At 37.2% G+C, this 18,156-nt stretch overlaps 2 protein-coding genes and 1 non-coding gene across 4 annotated transcripts; 1 reads left to right on the top strand and 2 right to left on the bottom strand.

Annotated features, from left to right (window-relative positions):
• Window positions 1–3,707: 3,707 nt before the first annotated feature.
• On the bottom strand, window positions 3,708–9,437 carry LOC111436250. The gene is made up of 11 exons (XM_023073992.1): window positions 9,029–9,437; window positions 6,985–7,504; window positions 6,390–6,488; window positions 5,599–5,699; window positions 5,445–5,516; window positions 5,268–5,358; window positions 5,052–5,132; window positions 4,590–4,649; window positions 4,385–4,507; window positions 4,257–4,295; window positions 3,708–4,160 (listed from the first exon to the last, which is right to left on the bottom strand). Exons 2-11 carry the CDS (start codon window positions 7,363–7,365, stop codon window positions 4,026–4,028), a joined length of 1,182 nt encoding a protein of 393 aa, XP_022929760.1. The 5' UTR covers window positions 7,366–7,504; window positions 9,029–9,437; the 3' UTR covers window positions 3,708–4,025.
• Window positions 9,438–10,241: 804 nt separating this feature from the next.
• TRNAR-UCU lies at window positions 10,242–10,314 on the bottom strand. Its single transcript has one exon. It is a non-coding gene; the product is annotated as a tRNA-Arg (tRNA).
• Window positions 10,315–11,133: 819 nt separating this feature from the next.
• Window positions 11,134–16,360, top strand: LOC111436150 (putative inactive cadmium/zinc-transporting ATPase HMA3). 2 transcript variants are annotated; one of them, XM_023073854.1, is made up of 11 exons: window positions 11,134–11,202; window positions 11,630–11,888; window positions 12,112–12,369; window positions 12,445–12,542; window positions 12,624–12,879; window positions 13,770–13,907; window positions 13,985–14,312; window positions 14,398–14,600; window positions 15,127–15,329; window positions 15,402–16,034; window positions 16,068–16,360. In XM_023073854.1, the coding sequence occupies exons 2-11, from the start codon at window positions 11,678–11,680 to the stop codon at window positions 16,179–16,181; spliced, it is 2,442 nt and encodes an 813-aa protein (XP_022929622.1). In that variant the 5' UTR covers window positions 11,134–11,202; window positions 11,630–11,677; the 3' UTR covers window positions 16,182–16,360. The 2 variants fall into 2 exon arrangements, with proteins under 2 accessions (XP_022929622.1, XP_022929621.1); XM_023073853.1 differs by having other exon boundaries at window positions 15,402–16,360.
• Window positions 16,361–18,156: the final 1,796 nt, after the last annotated feature.

The raw sequence follows: 18,156 nt of genomic DNA on the forward strand, positions 1-18,156 counted from the left end.
GGACTTGAAAGTGGAGCCCACGCTAATGTTTTTAAAAGGATAGATCCCACCATAACTATTTGTGTATGCATTTCATGACCACAACAGTAAATATTATATAAATATAAATAATTTAAATATAGAAAGATATTGTTGAAATAATACATTATTCGAAGACATTTACATACAAAAATAATACTATAAAACAAACACGAGCACTCGTGGGCATCCTTACAAAAATTTCAACACAACAAACATGGTTATCGAAACATGTTTGACATCTATATTTTCAAACATCTACACTTCTAGACATATGAAGATTCCAAATATTTTCGAGACTTCTATCACAACCGTCTTAATTGTAATCTCAAATAATTCAATAGATTTGATTTTTGATACTTCTTAACTAATGATAGAGGAAGAAACATTTGGGTACCTTTAATCTTAGAATAGTGATGGAATTGGATAAGCCTTAATTAAGTGATAAATAAGTCAATAACTTGTTTATTAGTTCTAATCATATTCGGGTTTTCGGGTTGTCGTGTGAATTGAGTAAAACGATCAGATTTTAAAACCGATCTTCATTCACAAATATCTATCATGGTTATGTTTTTTCTTTAATTAATAATAAAAAGCTTATAAATAAATTATTTGTCCCTTAAATTTTGACAAATGATACCCAATATTAATTAGTTTAGGAGAGGAGAAGCTTTCAAGGCACGTGCTTGTGGAAACTTTGAGATATAATTGTCAAAATGTATCTACAATAATCAACCATGCAATCGCTTTCTTAGACATTAATAATTTTAAGGCTTTTCAAACAAAATAAATAGTTTTAAAATCATATTTTCAATCACATACATTTAGGTACCATCTGAAAAGAAAAGAGTAGCACGAGTGAGTATAAAAATACCGACTTCACTTATAAGGCTGCAATTATTTAAAGAGTAGCACGAGTGAGCCATGAACGCGCCTATTCATTACTTATCTTGGAACATAAACGCCATATTAATAGGATTAACTAATCCACGTCCCATCATAGTAATTTAATAACATCATAAACATGAGGGGGCAAAGACCACGGGTTTGAACCAACTAAAATACACATGTGGACTAGTTATAATAAATGTGTAGCTACTAGAGGTTAGTTGACAACGCTTTAGTAACTTAATGGGAGTAGCGAGGACGCTGGGCTCCGAAGGAGGGTGGATTGTGCGATCATACATTTGTTAGGGGAGAACGAATAATTTTTTTATAAACATGTAGAAACTTCTACCCATCAGACACGTTTATTCAAAATTCTTAGTCCCATATACAAACACGATTATTATTATGTTTATCTTGCAAATCCGACTCGCTCTTATTCACCGCCTTCTCTTGTATTGTGTCCAAGAACGGCTTCCACTGTCGTGATTTCGCAGCCGCCGGAGTTTTCCAATCATCGCCACCACCGACCGCAACACACGTCGGCCGAGGGGCGGACTTAGCGGCGGCGGTGAGCTTTCTGGCTATGGACGACAAGTCGGAGGGAGAAACGTCGGGATGAAGAGTAGAGAACGGGAGCAAAAAATAGACCTTGCCCGGCTGAAGTATGGCGTCGGGGTTAAGCGCTGGGCTGACGGCGAGGGAGACCAGCTGCGCTGCCGTGCTGATGAAGTACTCTGCCGGCGGGGGCGAATTTCCAGTGACTTGGCGAGCAGTTATGGGGCTGTGGAAGTGTTGGACGTGGCCATTCAAGTGGACGAGTTGGATTGTGTCGGCGGCAGCGACGGCGGAGGATGATCGGCGGGAGATACAGCCACCCATATTTGTTCCCTTTCTAGAAATTCAGAATCCCCTTTTGTTTTGGAGATGATAAGGAAGAAGAGTATAAGTAATGGAAGAAGCTTAAAGAAGTGGACTTTGGGAGACATAGATAGAGACATATAATTAAATTTAGGAACTTTTGTGGGAAAATTTAGAAGAGTCAATGGTTTTGCTTCAAGTGGCGTACTCGCGGGGTAACGTATTAAAAAAATTAACTAAAAGAAAAGATACGCTCGTAGAATCATAGTGGGAAAGTATGTATCTCGATGCACGTATCAAATACCCATAGTCTAAGATAGATCATGACATGTATCTATGATGCTAGTTGTATCTTCGTTCATTTTGTACATAACTTAATTGTTTCATGTCTTCTCATAACATAGTATATAACATGGTATTACACTTTCTATAACATAGTACAATTTCTTTTTGGTGGTTCAATTATAGAAACTTTATAGTTAAGCATGCGCATGCTTTGGAGTCATGCAAGTGAGGACAAAGTACGCTGGAAGAACTCGTGTTGGTTTATGAGTAAAGTCTTCACATTTTGTGACATTGGGTAACAAAGGAGTACATGAATTAATTGAGACCACATTTGAATGAGAGTGGTCCTAAGAATAGGATATCTAGAAAGGCTTAAAAGAACGTACTTATAGCAACAAGGTGAGCCGAACCTTCCTTAGGCTCCCTAAGATGCATGTGAGTGAAGATAAAGTATGTTGAAAGGACTCGTGTTAGTATGTGGAAATAGTTTTCGCTCTTATGAGCAAAAGAGTATGTAACATGACTATGTCGCAGAAGATGCAGGGTCGAAGCCATCTAGATTTGAATCCTGACCCGGATCTTAAACAATTAAGACGGCCTAAATAAAATTAGGAAATATAAATTTAATAGAATAGTGTTAAGAAAATTGAATATACATGTAATGATAAAGCAATATATTATTATTTAATAGTTGACTTATTTATTGAGCTACCGTCATTATTATTTTTTAGAGATAATAATAAAAAGGAAGCTTACTATTTTAAATACGACTTAGAAGGGACGTTGATTTGATGTGATATTAATGTATAAATAATAAGTCAAGTTTGCAAATGACCGTAAGTCTTTATTCTAAATTAAATTTATTTTATCTATGGCTTAGGAATTCAATGAACAATTATTGTTCTCAAAATAACTTTTTTTTAATATATAGTTTTATTTTTTAAATTATCAAAAAACAACGATACAATCTAGTTCTCCAAATCTTTCAAAAGAACTTATCGACCATATAATATTTAGTTCCTATAAGTTTCCACGCCCTTATAAAAAATGCTTCGTAGATGGAGAGGTTTCCACACTCTTACAAGGAATGTTTTGTTCCCCTCTCAGTGTGGGATCTCACAATTCACCCCCTTCGAGACCCAACATCCTCGCTAGCACTCGTTCCTCTCTCCAATCGATGTGGGATCTCACAACTACCCCCCTTTGAAGCCCAATGTCCTCGTTGGCACTCATTCCTCTCTCCAATTGATTGTGAGATCTCATATCAGTTGGAGATCGGGAACGAAGTATTCTTGATAAAGGGTGTGAAAATTTCCCTAACAAACATATTTTAAAAACACTGACGGAAAACTAAGAAAAAAAAGAAGCTAAAAAAAGACAATATCAGCTACCGACAACTTAGGCGGATAAACTTTTTACTTTTACTCGTCAATAAATAGAACAAATATTTTTTTTATATAGTTTATTTAGCTAACAATCTTAATCATTATACAAGTGACCAAATTCCTAAGGCAATCCTAATGCGCGTGTAACCCACCCATCTCCTTCCACGAACATATAGAAACGTCGTGTTCGCGTACCTACCCGACCCTTCTAAAACCTTCAAAACTGGTCTAAAAGTGTGTAATAAGGCAAGAAAGTTCGGTAAACGACACGACGAGATTCAAGTTGCTGCTACACTCTATAATAATAATGCCTATTTTCTACTATAATACTGTCATATTGTACACAGTGGTGACCCACAAAATCCCCCAAAATGGATTAAATAAGAAACACAATCACATCAATTCACTAACCTTAAAGGAACCAAACTCCACCCAGTTAGCCTATCTTCACTGTCATCAAACAATGGCTGCTCTGTTTTACCATTCAAGATGTGGCGTTTTTCGACTTCTAAGCTTTCGTCGTAAGAGCAGAGATGGGTGCGGTGTTCCGAGCAACGACTGATACGATCAAAGAATATCAGGTCAAAACTTTTAGTCTGAAATTGATGAGTAGTTGGAGAAGAGATTCAGAAGGTTATTTAGAGCCTCTGGATAGAACTTCCTTGCAAACAAGTAACATGGTCTGTGTACACCGTTCCATAAGCATGGCCATCTTTGCACTTCCTTCTGCATAACCTCAAATACAAAACGTTTCAATATTTGTCGTCGTAGATTTCATATAGAAACATATAACGAATCGAGATTAATTTGGAATGAGCATACCCTCTCGTCGCTTGTAACGTGCACGCTGACATCGATTGACTGCAAACAGAAACATCCAACATCGTTATAGCTAAAGTGTCTAGGTGGCATCGATGTGTGCACGGATTAGATGGCATTGGGAATCGTACCGTGATATTTTGTAGAAGTTCGTAGGTAACATCTTCAGCCCCGTACGACTTTGGATGCCACTTTCTTTCAGACCAATCAACGTGAGTAATTGACCAGTTTGCAATCCCTCCAGGATCTGTCATCTAGACGACAAAAAACCCGACATTCAGCTCGATATGCGCAAAATACACAAGATTGAGATATGATATTTAGGTATATTCTTACATGGAAAAAGGTGGGCAAGTAATGCTCATCTGCAATGCAATTGTGCCCCTCCAGACCTGGCTGAAATGACCAAGACATTCTCATTACCATACACTCCATCTCACTGTCCTAGTTCTATTAATCAAAGATTTCCGAGCATAAAATACAAATTCCATGCATATTTATGGTAACAGCCCAAGCCCACCGCTAGCAGATATTGTCCTATTTGATCATGAGATCCCACATCGGTTGAGGAGGAGAACAAAGCATTCTTTACAAGGGTGTGGATACCTCTCCCTAGCAGACGCGTTTTAAAAACTTTGAGGGGAAGCCCAAAAGGGAAAGCCCAAAGATGACAATATCTGATTGTGAGATCCCACGTCGGTTGGGGAGTAGAACAAAACATTTTTTTTATAAAGGTGTGGACTGAATCCGTAGCTCCCAACAATGATATGTAATCACTGAACTAAACGTACAATTTACCTTGCAATAATCTCGAAATTTTGAATAGTAAAGATTGTCAGCCACGACAATCAAAGCGTGTTGTCGCTTCATCGAGAACCACTGTATAGAAAATTCCAAATATTGAAATGATGAAGCCACATGAAGAAGATCACACTTATAAGGATATGCACTATGCCTCAGCAAAACATTATATAGCTAGAAGTATTCCAGAAAGTGATGATGTTGTTGGGATACCTGAGCTCCCTTTCTGAAGTCTTTCATCTCAATTTCAGGTAACATGTGCTCCGAATACCTCCCGTTTCCGTGCGGACCAGGATCGTTAAAGCTGAAACAAGAACAATTGTATATGTGTCATCCATATCTCTAAATCAATATTTGTGTAAAAAATACAACCGAGTTGGTATTACTCACCAATCTACATAGCTGATATTTGTATTAATCAAATACTGGTAGATATAATCAAAATTATGCAATGGTACACAACTGCGATTCCAGATATAACAAATCAGTATTGTAACTCGAAAAAATAATCGTGGGTTCGAATGGAGATGTCGAACTGATTCACCTATCAGAAAGTAAAACGAAGTGCTGATTATCAGGATCATGGAGAGCATTTGCTAACAATCGTCTCTCTGCATCAACCATGGAGATTTTACCCCAAATGACCTGAACATTCAGCAAGTTCACCAAACCAGTTACAGGGTATTTAGATCAGTGCTTGATAGTGGTATAGTTAGAGTCCCACGTTAGCTAATTAAGGGAATGATTGTGAACTTATAAGAAATACATCTCTATCGGTATGAGGCCTTCCGGGAAAACCAAAAGCAAAGTCACGAGAGCTAGTGTTCAAAGTGGACAATATCATACCATTGTGGAGGGTCGTGATTCATAACATGGTATCAGAGCCATGCTTTTAACTTAGTCATGTCAATAGAATCCTCAATCGAACAAAGAAGTTTTGAGCCTCGAAGGTGTAGTCAAAAGTGACTCAAGTGTCGAATAAAAGGTGTACTTTATTCGAAGACTCCAAAGGAGCCGTGCCTCGATTAAGGAGAGGTTGTTCGAGGGCTCTATAGGCCTCAGGGGAGGCTTTGTTCGAGGGGAGGATTGTTGGGAGGTAGTCCCACCTTGGCTAATCAAGGGAACGTGGTTTATAAGGAATACATCTCTATTAGTATGAGGCCTTTTGGGAAAACTAAAAGTAAGGCCATGAGAGCTATACTCAAAGTGGACAATACCATACCATTGTGGAGGTTCGTGATTCATAACAGTGACTACTTTGATAAACAAAACTGTAACTATAAGAACAGTTCATGCAAATAAGGATACCAATCAAGGAGAAAGTTAAATATAGACCTCATTGCTATGAGTTTCACGACCAGCGAAGTAACGGCTAACGTGCACCGGCTTTTCCTTAGATGCATGGACATAAACAGAGAATTTCCCTTCATGGCCCTGACACAAGATTGTAGTAGTTTCAGCTGAAAACATGATAATATAGGCTTCGCTAGCATCATTAGACATTAGAGATTGATATATGAGATTCAGATATTCACTTCAACAGATTGCTCAGCCATGAGTACCTAGAGGCTATAGCGATAACGAATGGAAATCATAGGCTAAACCCTCACGAGCCTTCGAGAACAAGAGATCTCGACATATACCGTCCAACAAAACGAGAGGCATTATAGTTTCAAACAACTCAACCCAACTTGCTATCAAACAGTAAACGAAACACATGAGATTTTCCCACATTATCTAGGTTGTCTGTAATCCCGATCGCTTTGATTATGTTGTTTGCTAACTTATGCCCGGTTCAGGTATTAGAAACTAACGCAAGGCATATTTTTCATCATAAAACGAGTCAACTTTCGACGAAAAATAAACATTGCTTGAAAATCTAAGAAAAGATCATGAAACAAAGTAACAGTATGCAAATACAGAAACTTACATGGAAAAACTTATCCCATAGCTTCTCAAAAGGCAGGGAACCAGGAGTCATGAACATGAATGCAATTTTAGGAGTTTTTAACGCGACGAATGGCATGTTCAAGATTTCTCTAATAACAATACGTGATGCGATCTCAGCATCAGTACATTCCCTTGCAGGTGCAGGTGGGAGCCAGTCAGTAATAACCTTGCAGCCCTTAGAAGAAAATATGTAACAGGCACCTGTGCCATTGGGTGGATAGATATAGGCACATATTAGGAACACACTAACCATAGAAACCAAGATAATAATCCATAACGGTCTCTTGGTAGTACGAGATCGAGGACCGGGCAGAATTTTCATATCGCCCATTTCTAATTGCCACTTTTGACCTGTCTTCATCTAGAGCAAATGCATCACTACTTCACATATAAACGGTGTCGATTGTGTCCACCACAAGGCAATGACCAATACTTTCTAGTGATGACTTGGGCTCAGAAAACCTCCAATCAAATTTTCAATTTCAGTGATGATAAAGAACCTGCAAACGGAATACACAAATTGATCCGTTAAGAGTTGAAGAAACCATTGAAATGGTCAAAACTCGAATCACACAAGCTTCAATTAGATGATAAAAAATGACCCGAACTCTTTTCGAGGCGTATCTTTTCTTATCAATAGTATTACCACAATAACTTGTTTCTTACGAAAACAAAAGGCGAGGGTCAAAATTATTTGAAGAATCCGTTAGAACACACACATATAAGAAACAATCATATCGTGAAGGAATGAAATTTACAAAACCAGCTCACCGAAGGAGACGATAAAAAAACACTCCAGGTGGAGGCTACAGAGAAGAAATAATAGAAAAAAACTCTTTAGAGCGAGAACGTCGAAGAGAGGCTACAAAAACAACAGAATCCCAGATACAAGAAAGACTATTATAAACATTTGGGAAATTCTTTCTGCTTTGTTCCAACCAAACACTTCCAGGAAGAGCTGTAATAGCATTTAACCATATGACCCTTGACTTCCAGATGTGGACACCAAAAATATATGTGATAGGTTACAAGGGCTTCTTTCGACAAGCTCGGGAAGACAAAACATTGTTTGTAAAAGTTCGAAAAGTTTCCACCAAACGTTTCTGGAATGGATCTGATAATTTTAGCTGCAAACCACAGATTCCTACTTCATAGTTTACGAAGACCGGGCATATATAGGATTGATTTTGAACTCATTAAAATCACTTACGTCTTGTTCAAAATCACTTCAAAACGCATCTATAAGTATTCCAAATTAATTTTTAATGGCATGAAAAATGGTTGAAAGTAAATGATATCTTTGAAAGTGATTTTGAACATGACTAAAGTGATTTTAACCATATAAAAATCACTCCCAACCATGACCTAAACTTATATTGACAAGAAAACAAACAAAGACGATAACGAAAACCCAGTTTATTTTCTTAACTCAAAGAACATATAAATGCAAGTCAACTTTCAAGAAATGAAATCACTAACTTAGAAAAACAATTGCATCATTAACAACCATGTAACATCAACACTTCATTGTAATCAATAAATCAAAACCTTCATTCATAATTGTGCTTTAATGTTGACATTCTCTCACAAGGGATGATATGAGAAACGCCTTTATCCTAAAAGCTGGCTCTAGACATTAAGATGCTACCAACACTTCTTTTTCTTATTGAAGTAACAACAAGATAGCTAGCCAATGATTCCCATCTCTTTCGTATTGATACAAAACCTTGGATTTGAGTTTCAATCAACAATAGCTCACAGTGTCCTCAACCATTAGACAAAGAACTCAAACTACTCCAAAAAGTCAAAACCATTAAATTCAACAACAACCCTTCTAGGTTAAAAAATTAGGCCTAATCTAAATAGCCGATCAAAATCTCCATCGATACCCACTAAATACAAATACAATGCAATAAACCCCAAAACCTTAATCCAGTGAGTTCATCCTCCATTAACTCGAAGCAGAACAGAGAGACTCCAAATAAGTAGTTGAAGATTGGATTCAAAAGAGGACAGAAAATTACCTGAGTTATTGAGCTGACTGATCGGAATCCGACCGTCGAATCGAAGATCTGAAAACCCCTCAGCTCTAAAGAATTGGTAAATTCCAAGATCTAAGTTGAAGAAGACGACCATTCCATAAAGAACTCACAAAATCTAAGTCGGATTAAAGAAAATGAAGGCTCAAATTTGAAAAATCGAAACGACCCTTTTGCGTTCCTTGGTTCACAAATCGAAAGAAACTGATATCTCGAGCTCCTTCGATTTTAGTTTCTCCACTCTCTCTCTAAAACTTGTGTTTATAAAAACGGTGCTGCGAGAGAGAGAGAGACACACACGGAGAGAGTGGTGGACGCAGTCCTCGTTTTGGAGGTCCTATGACACCTTCCAATTACAAACATTTCGGGGCCGGCGTTTCTCGTTAAATTTTGACTAAAAAGTTTTTTTGGGTCTTTCTTCTTATTTCTAATTGGACAGAGTTGGTCGGAGCGTGTAATTCCACGCGCGATATAAGCGAGTGGTGGGTGATTTATTATTCTAAATCGTTTGCTGAGTTCTTACGTTGACTTTTAACGATCATTTGAACGGAACGCGGCGGAATTAGCTTTCTCTCTCCACGAGTTGCCTCATGGTCGCCGCCGTCGGCGCCAAATTGGAATTTTATCAATTTTTCATTTTTTTTTAAAACAAATAAACTTGTTTTTAGTAAAAGAAAAAATGAAGCCTCTTTTTATATATATATATATATATATATATATCCAATTATCTGTATTTATTAGGTAATTTTTAAATTTATCTTTTTAAAAATTTTAATTCTATTTTTTTTTAATGGGTCATTGAAAATTTTAGTTTGGGCCTATTCCTATAGCTAATTAAGCTTCTATGTAAATCTCGAAGTTCTAAATGTTTCATCATGAGTCATCTACCCGTGTAGTCTCTAGTCCTCTTTCAAGACTGGTTTACAGCATTACGGCGTCAATCCGAACCTGTTCTTACATTCAATAGAAGCACTCTCCTTCTCAACTACGTGTATAGTCCCTAGTCTCTTCCAAAATTGGTTTACAAAGTTACAGTATTGACCTTGACGTGTAGACTCAATAGAAGTATTCACTCTAAACCACCTACAATATTAGCCTTGACTCATCTCTACACTCGATAAAAGTTATCATCTCGTTAATAGCTTTAAAAAAATGAGAGTTATTAAACATGCGGTCTTTCGGACATTTATTAACTTATCACGCCTGGTGGGATTCGAACCCACAATCGTTTGATTAGAAGTCAAACGCCTTATCCATTAGGCCACAAGCGCCGTTGACATTGAACATATCTTAACATATTATTCATTCTATTATTAGTAGCTTCTCTTGCCTTTTCATTTTATTACCTAATATCATATTAATTTAACAAGAGAAATAGAAGCTTTTAGTAACCGTTAGTGTTTAAATAGTTTAAGGGGTAATAAAAATCTTTTCATTGGTTTGACATGAAGTTCATCAATACTTCAATCACTTTATGTGCCTGACCATGTCATTAGTACATAATTCAAACACTCCTCGTATTGTTTCCATAGTGATCTAGCTCGAGTAAATATGTTTCTTATTTAGTTTTGTAAAATAGAATCTTATCTGTAACTACCGAAAATTAATTGTCATTCTATAAATAACTTTTCTTACCTTGAAAACTATAGGTCTCTTCTCTTTTCTTTGCTAACCCGTGATGTCGAAACAGGAATGAACAAACTGGGTTTTGACTCAATGCAGACGTTGACCCCAAAAAGAAAGAAGATACCTCAAGAACACGAGGGGTGGAAAATGGATTCAATCAAAGAAAAAGATGGTCAATTTTTACATTTGGATGATTTTAGGTTGAATGAAACGAAGAAGAGAGGTCTTATGCTGAAAGTGAATAGTATGATACCATTGTGAAGGGTCCGTGATTCCTAACAAAATCATGAAGAAGTGATCCCTAATCATTTTCGAGCGCATCCTCGTTGTGAACTATACAAATGCCAATATATTTTCGCTTCCTGTTAAGTGGCACCATGGGACTGCCACTTCATGCAATCACAATGTGATAAAGTCTTGTACCAATGAAGGCCCCCACCATTGATTCCTTCTTCTATTTAAGCTATGTGAGGTTCGTTCTGTGTTGCATGCATCTAAAGCTCAACAACAACCCTTTTGCCTTCTTCTCTAAGGTTTGCTTCACCTTTCATTTCTTCTCCATTACTCTCTCTAAAGTTTCTTTTTCATTCCCATTACCTTACTTTCCTTTTTTTAATACTATCAATTTCTCTCTCTCAAATGATGGAAAACCCTTTTTGTCTTTCTTTCTCTTTCTATCGTCCGACATGTTTGAGAGTGATTTTGAAACGGTCAAAATTGTTTTTATCAAGTTTAAAATCACACTCAAATGTTGCGTAGAACGGACATGTTTAATAGTAACTTCAAAACAATTTAAACGACTTTTATTAGGTTTAAACTTGCCATCGAGATAGTATTTTTATTGCGTAAAAAATCATGTTTAAATTGATTTCGAATAAAACCATTTTAAAATCACTCAAAAGCAAAAAGAAAGTTTATTTTGGGTATTAAAAAGAAGTGCATGTATGTTATTTTTTGCAGGGAATTTAGAGGAAATTTTGTTTGAGAAAGAAGAAGAAGACAATAATAATGGTGGGTGAGGTGGCAATGGAGAAGAATAAGAAGAACAAATTTGAAAGAAGCCATTTTGATGTGTTGGGAATTTGCTGTTCTTCAGAAGTTCCTCTCATTGAAAACATCCTCAAACCCCTCGAAGGAATCAAACAAATCTCTGTTATTGTCCCGACAAGAACTCTCATTGTCGTCCATGATTCCCTCCTCGTTTCTCAGCTTCAAATCGGTACTCTTCTCTCCTTTCACTTTTTAATTGATAATATATGTCTTAATCGGTTGAACTAGGTTTAAATTGGACGAATTACAAATATTTATTAAATAATTCATTTAAGTTTGACTTTTTAATTTATTTCATAGAAATCTCTAGCATAGAAAATGTCTAACATCGTTTGTTATCGAACGATAGACTTATATCACTGATCGACATGGTTTGTTATCGAACTTGATAGTGAAAGCACTAAATGAAGCAAGATTGGAGGCAAAGGTACAATTAAAAGGAAAGGGAATTAGCAAGAAGAAATGGCCAAGTCCTTTTGCAATAGCCAGTGGGTTGCTTCTAACAGCATCCTTTTTGAAGTATGTCTACCACCCATTGCGGTGGCTGGCCGTCGCTGCGGTCGCCGCCGGCATCTTTCCCATTCTCCTAAAAGCCATTTCCGCCGTTCGCCATCTGAGGATCGATGTCAACATTCTTGCCATTATTGCGGGTAAAGTTTCGTTCTTGGGCGTTTGTAAAAATTAAGATCGAAAAGTGGAGTTTATGTTTGATATGTGTATGGCAGTGGTGGGGACAATGAGTATGAATGACTACATGGAAGCTGGGAGCATAGTGTTTTTGTTTTCCATTGCTGAATGGCTTGAGTCAAGAGCAAGCCACAAGGTTAGCAAAACAATGATTATGAATTCAAAATGGGTTTAGTTTAAAGTGAACTGTGTTAATGAAAAAGTTGAATTGAATTAGGCGAATGCTGCAATGTGGTCGCTGATGAGCCTGGCCCCTCAAAAGGCCACCATAGCTGAAACTGGAGAGGTTGTGGAGGTAAAAGAGGTGACATTGAAGAGTGTGTTGGCAGTGAAGGGTGGTGAAGTTATTCCCATTGATGGCATTGTTGTGGATGGAAAATGTGATGTTGATGAGAAATCTTTGACGGGAGAGACTTTCCCAGTTCCCAAACTTAAAGATTCTCTTGTTTGGGCTGGTACCATCAACTTAAATGGTATTATATCTTCTTCCTTCTTCCCCGGTATAACTTTCAAAAGTTGCAATATTATCTTTTAAACGATAATTGAGACTTGAAATAGTGTGGTGGTGATGTGGATTGAAAATTGAGACATGAACTCCCAACCCCACTTCTACACGATATTGTCCTCTTTCAACTTTTCTTTTTGGACTTCCCTTTAAGGGTTTTAAAACGCGTATGCTAAGGAGAAGTTTCTACGCCCTAATAAAAAAATGCTTTATTCCCCTCTCCAACTCATGCGAGATTTGACAATTCCCACCCCTTTGGTGCTCAATGTCCTCATTCACACACTCTTAAGTGTCTACCCACTCTCGGGACTTAGCGTCCTCGCTGGCACACTATTTAGTGATCACTCCCTCTCAGGGCTCACTGTCCTCGCTGGTACACCTAGTGCCTGGCTCTGATACCATTTATAACAACTCAAACACTTTTTAAAACGCGTTTAATAGGGAGAGGTTTTTACACTCTTATAAAGAATACTTTGTTCACCTCTCCAACCGATATGGGATCTCTCAACGTCCTCGCTGGCACACCGTCCAGTGTTCACCCCTTTCAGGGTTTAGTGTCCTCATTAGCACACCACCTTGTGTCTGGCTCTGATACTATTTGTAGCAGCCTTAGCCCACCGCTAGCAGATATTGTACTCTTTGAGCTTTCCCTTTTAAACTTTCCCAGAAGGTTTGTAAAATGCATCTGCTAGGGAGAGGTTTCCCCATCCTTATAAATATTACAACTGAGGTGGGATCTCACATTCCACCCCTCTACCCTATCCAAAATTCCAACTCATCTATACCTTTAAGGGGTAGTTTGGAAAGAAGTTAATGATTATTCCTTCTCTTTTAGGTGATCCATGGATTCTTTTGTAGGTTATATTAGTGTTCAAACCACTGCTGTTGCTGAGGACTGCGTGGTGGCAAAGATGGCTGAGTTTGTAGAAGAAGCTCAAAACAACAAATCAAAAACTCAGAGATTCATTGATGAATGTGCCAAATATTACACTCCAGGTACCCCTTACACTTCTTATCCCAAAACCATCACTTTGGGATTCAAGCTCAAAAACACAGCATGTTTTTGTATGCAGCTGTAGTTGTCATATCAGCTTGTGTAGCAGCCATTCCAGCTGCATTCAGAGTTCACAATCTCAGCCACTGGTTTCACTTAGCTCTGGTGGTCTTAGTGAGTGCATGTCCCTGTGCCCTTATCCTCTCCACCCCGGTCGCCGCCTTCTGCGCCCTCACGAAGGCCGCCATGGCCGGTGTTCTCATCAAAGGCAGCGACCACCTTGAAGTTCTTGCAAAGATTAAGGTTGTAGCCTTCGACAAGACAGGCACAATCACTAGAGGTGAATTTGTGGTAACAGATTTTCAAGCTCTACGAGATGATATCAGCTTCCACACCTTACTTCATTGGTAATTGCACAAAAAACTTCTCACCCAATTCGTAATTCATTGAAATATTTCATTTCATCGATTGAAGTGTTTATGTTGAAATAAGGGTTTCAAGCATTGAGAGCAAATCAAGCCATCCAATGGCAGCTGCCCTTGTCAACCATGCAAAGCTGCTTTCTACTGATATTAAACCTGAAAAAGTTGAGGAATTTGAGAACTTTCCAGGAGAAGGTGTTCGTGGGAAGATTGATGGGAAGGATATTTACATTGGAAGTACAAAAATTGCTGCCCGAGCTGGCTGCTCGTCAGGTTTATGATCAAACCCTCTTTATCTCCAAACATGTTTTCTGTTAGGAATCACGACCCTCCACAATAGTATGATACTGTCCACTTTGACCTTATCCTCCCTTCGAACAAAGTACACCATAGAGTCTCCCCTAAGGCCTATGCATAATCGAGGCCTAGAACAGCCTCCCCTTAATCGAGGCTCAACTCCTTTTCTAGAGTCCTTGAACAAAGTACACCCTTTGTTCGACACTTGACTTACTTTTTATTACACCTTCGAGCCTAGCAACTTCTTTGTTCTACCCTTGAGGATTCTATTGACATGACAAAGTTAAGGGCATAGTTCTGAAACCATATTAGGAATCACGACCCTCCATAATAGTATGATATTGACCATTTTGAACCTAAGCTCTTATGGCTTAACTTTGGACTTCTGCAAAAAAAAACTTCATACCAATGGAGATGTATTCCTTACTTATAAACCCGCGATCATTTCTTTCCAACAATCCTCAACAGTTTCATGATCTTAATATAAACTTAATTTCTTCAGCTATGAAGTTAGAGGAGGAAATGAAACCAGGCCAAACCCTTGGATATGTATTTTGTGAGGAGATGGCTGTGGGATCCTTTGGTCTTTCGGATTCTTGTCGGTCAGGAGCTAAAGAAGGCATGGAGGAGCTCAAGAGTCTTGGCATTAAAACAGCTATGCTCACTGGGGACTGTAGTGCAGCTGCCATGCACGCCCAACAACAGGTTTTGGTTCATATTTTTGTTAAGTGAAATTAGAATCATTCAACATTCATAACGATGATGAGTTGTTTGCAGCTGGAGAACGCGGTTGATGTAATCCATTCAGAGCTTCTTCCAAAGGAGAAAGCAAATATGATAAAAGAATTCAAAAGGGATTATGGAGCAACCGCCATGGTTGGCGATGGCTTAAATGATACCCCAGCATTAGCCACAGCTGATATTGGCATATCAATGGGCATTTCAGGTTCACCTCTCGCTACTCAAACTGGGAATGTCATCTTAATGTCAAATGACATCACCAAAATCCCACAAGCCATCAAATTAGCAAGGAAATCTCATGCAAAAGTTGTTCAAAATGTCATTTTGTCAATCACTACCAAGATTGCAATCCTTGGCTTGGCCATCGCCGGACATCCGCTCGTTTGGGCGGCCGTTCTCGCCGATGTCGGTACCTGCCTATTGGTCATCTTGAACAGCATGCTTCTCTTGAGAGGAAGTGATCATAAACATGGGAACAAATGTTGCAAATCTTCCAAGCTATGCTCGACGAAACATGGACGATGCGATGGCAGTAACACTCGACCGTCTCATCATCATCATCACGATCATCATCACCATGATCATCGATGCCATGTCATCGATGATAAATCGCCTAGTCGAGATAATCACAATGGAGATTGTGGGGATAAATTTCATCACAATCGTTCAAATCAATGTGAGAAAACCCCACTTGAGAAAGACAACAATGGGAATTGTTCAAAGAAAGTGGGTGAACCCAATTGTAATTGCCACTCACATCATGTAGCTATCGACATACATCAAGGTATTGACTGTGAGAGAATAGAGAAGCAATAAGAAGTTTCTTATGAGGAAGCAATGATTGGTGGAGTATGATGCGACGATATGAAATAAGGCGTCTTAGCCAAAGAGTTCGAGGTAGATGGAGAGTGTACTCTATATGTTGTTCAAAGATGACAACTAAATAGAGTAATAATTCTCGAATTTAGAGATATTTTATTGTATTTTTCCATTCCTATGACTTTCTTGTCTTTAGATTTACATGTCAGAGTCATTCAATTAACAACAAAGATGAAATTGACCACAACACTTTATGTTTGTGACATGGTACAAAAATGAAAAAGTTGTGGTTAAAGAATTAAAGTCGAGTAAACTTGTCTCCTCTCAGGGAGGTTAGAGCATGCAGCTAAAGGAGAAAAGACTAAAATTTGTGATTTTTCAATGTTAATGTCTTAATAAGATTTTTTAGTAACGGAAGGGAATCAACTATTCATGTACACATTGAAACACATTGGATGATAGTTTGATTTTATAAAGAATTAAAATAAAGCATTCGAATGAAAAAAGAACTCTATTTTTGTAGAAAATACTATTGAAAATTTTCTTTGATTATTTTATGACCGAAATAATATGTAGGATTCAACAGTAGTTGAGGTCTTTTTGGGTTTTCTTTTGTTAACCCATACATATATATATATATATATATATATATATTTCTTTCTTTCTTGCTTCTTCTTCAACCGCTACTAAATATTCAAAACTGAAAATGAGAAATTAAGAACTTATTTCGTAATGGTTATTGGGAATTCTTTGCTATTCCTTCTCCACCAACAGTAGAGGACTATTTTTTGGGTTTTTTTAACTCAACGGCGAGGAGATATTGAAAACTGAAAATAAGAAATTAAAAACTTATTTGATAATGGTTATTTTATGACCGAAATAATAAGTGGGAATCTGTGAGCTTTTCCTTACCTACCGATAATGGATGTTGTCTTTTTTGGATTTTAGATTTTTTTTTTGTTAAGAGCCAGTCAATATTGAAAACTGAAAAATGAGAAATCGAGAGCTTATTTGGTAATGGTTATTTTATGACCAGAATAATAAGCAGGACTCTTTCTTCTCCCCAATAGTAATGTTGTATTTTTTTTTTTTTCGGTTTTCTTTAGTCAACTTCACTAGATATTGTTTTTTTTTTTCAACTGAGACATTGAAAACTAAAAATAAGAAATAAGAGCTTATTTGATATTGGTAAGTGAGAATCTGTGGGCTCTTCCTCCTCCACGTGGGTAGATGTTGTCTTTTTTTAGTTTTGTCTCGTCAACAGATATTATCTTTTTTGAATTTTTCTTATTTACAGAATAAATGTTGAAAACTTAAGATGAGAAATTAAAAGGTTATTTTATGATCAGAATAAGAATAATAAGTAGGACTCTTTGTTCTCCACCAATAATAGATGTCTTTTTTGGTTTTCTTTTGTCAACTTCAATTTTTTTTTTCTCCCTCTTCTTGTAAGCTGCTAGAAAACTAGAAATGAGAAATTAATAGTTAATGGTTATTTTATGACCGGAATAGTAGGTGGGAATTTGTGTGGGCTCTACTTCTCCACCAAGTAGATATCTCGTTTGAGTTTTCTTCTGTCGGTAGATATTATCTTTTTTTTACTTTTTCTTGTCAACCGCTAGAAGATTAAGCTAAAAATGAGTAAGTAAGAGCTTATTGGTAATAGTTATTTTATTACCGGAATAATAATTGAGAATTTGTGGGCTCTTCTTTCTCTACTGATATTAGATGTTGTCTTTTTTGGGTTTTATCTCGTTAACGGTACAAGTAAATATTGTTATTTTTTTGTTGTTTTTTTTTTTTTCTCGAGTAGATATTGAAAACTGAAAATGAGAAATTAATAGCTCATTTGTAAGGATTATTTTATGACCACTCTTCCTTCTCCACCAAATATGGTCTTTTTTTTTTTGGGTTTTCTCTCGTCAACTATGTTAGTAGATATTGTTTTTTTTTTTTTTTTTTTTTTGACGCC

The sequence above is a fragment of the Cucurbita moschata genome, unplaced genomic scaffold (genome assembly GCF_002738365.1).
Source record: "Cucurbita moschata cultivar Rifu unplaced genomic scaffold, Cmos_1.0 Cmo_Scf00052, whole genome shotgun sequence".
In the NCBI taxonomy this organism is placed as follows: Eukaryota; Viridiplantae; Streptophyta; class Magnoliopsida; order Cucurbitales; family Cucurbitaceae; genus Cucurbita; species Cucurbita moschata.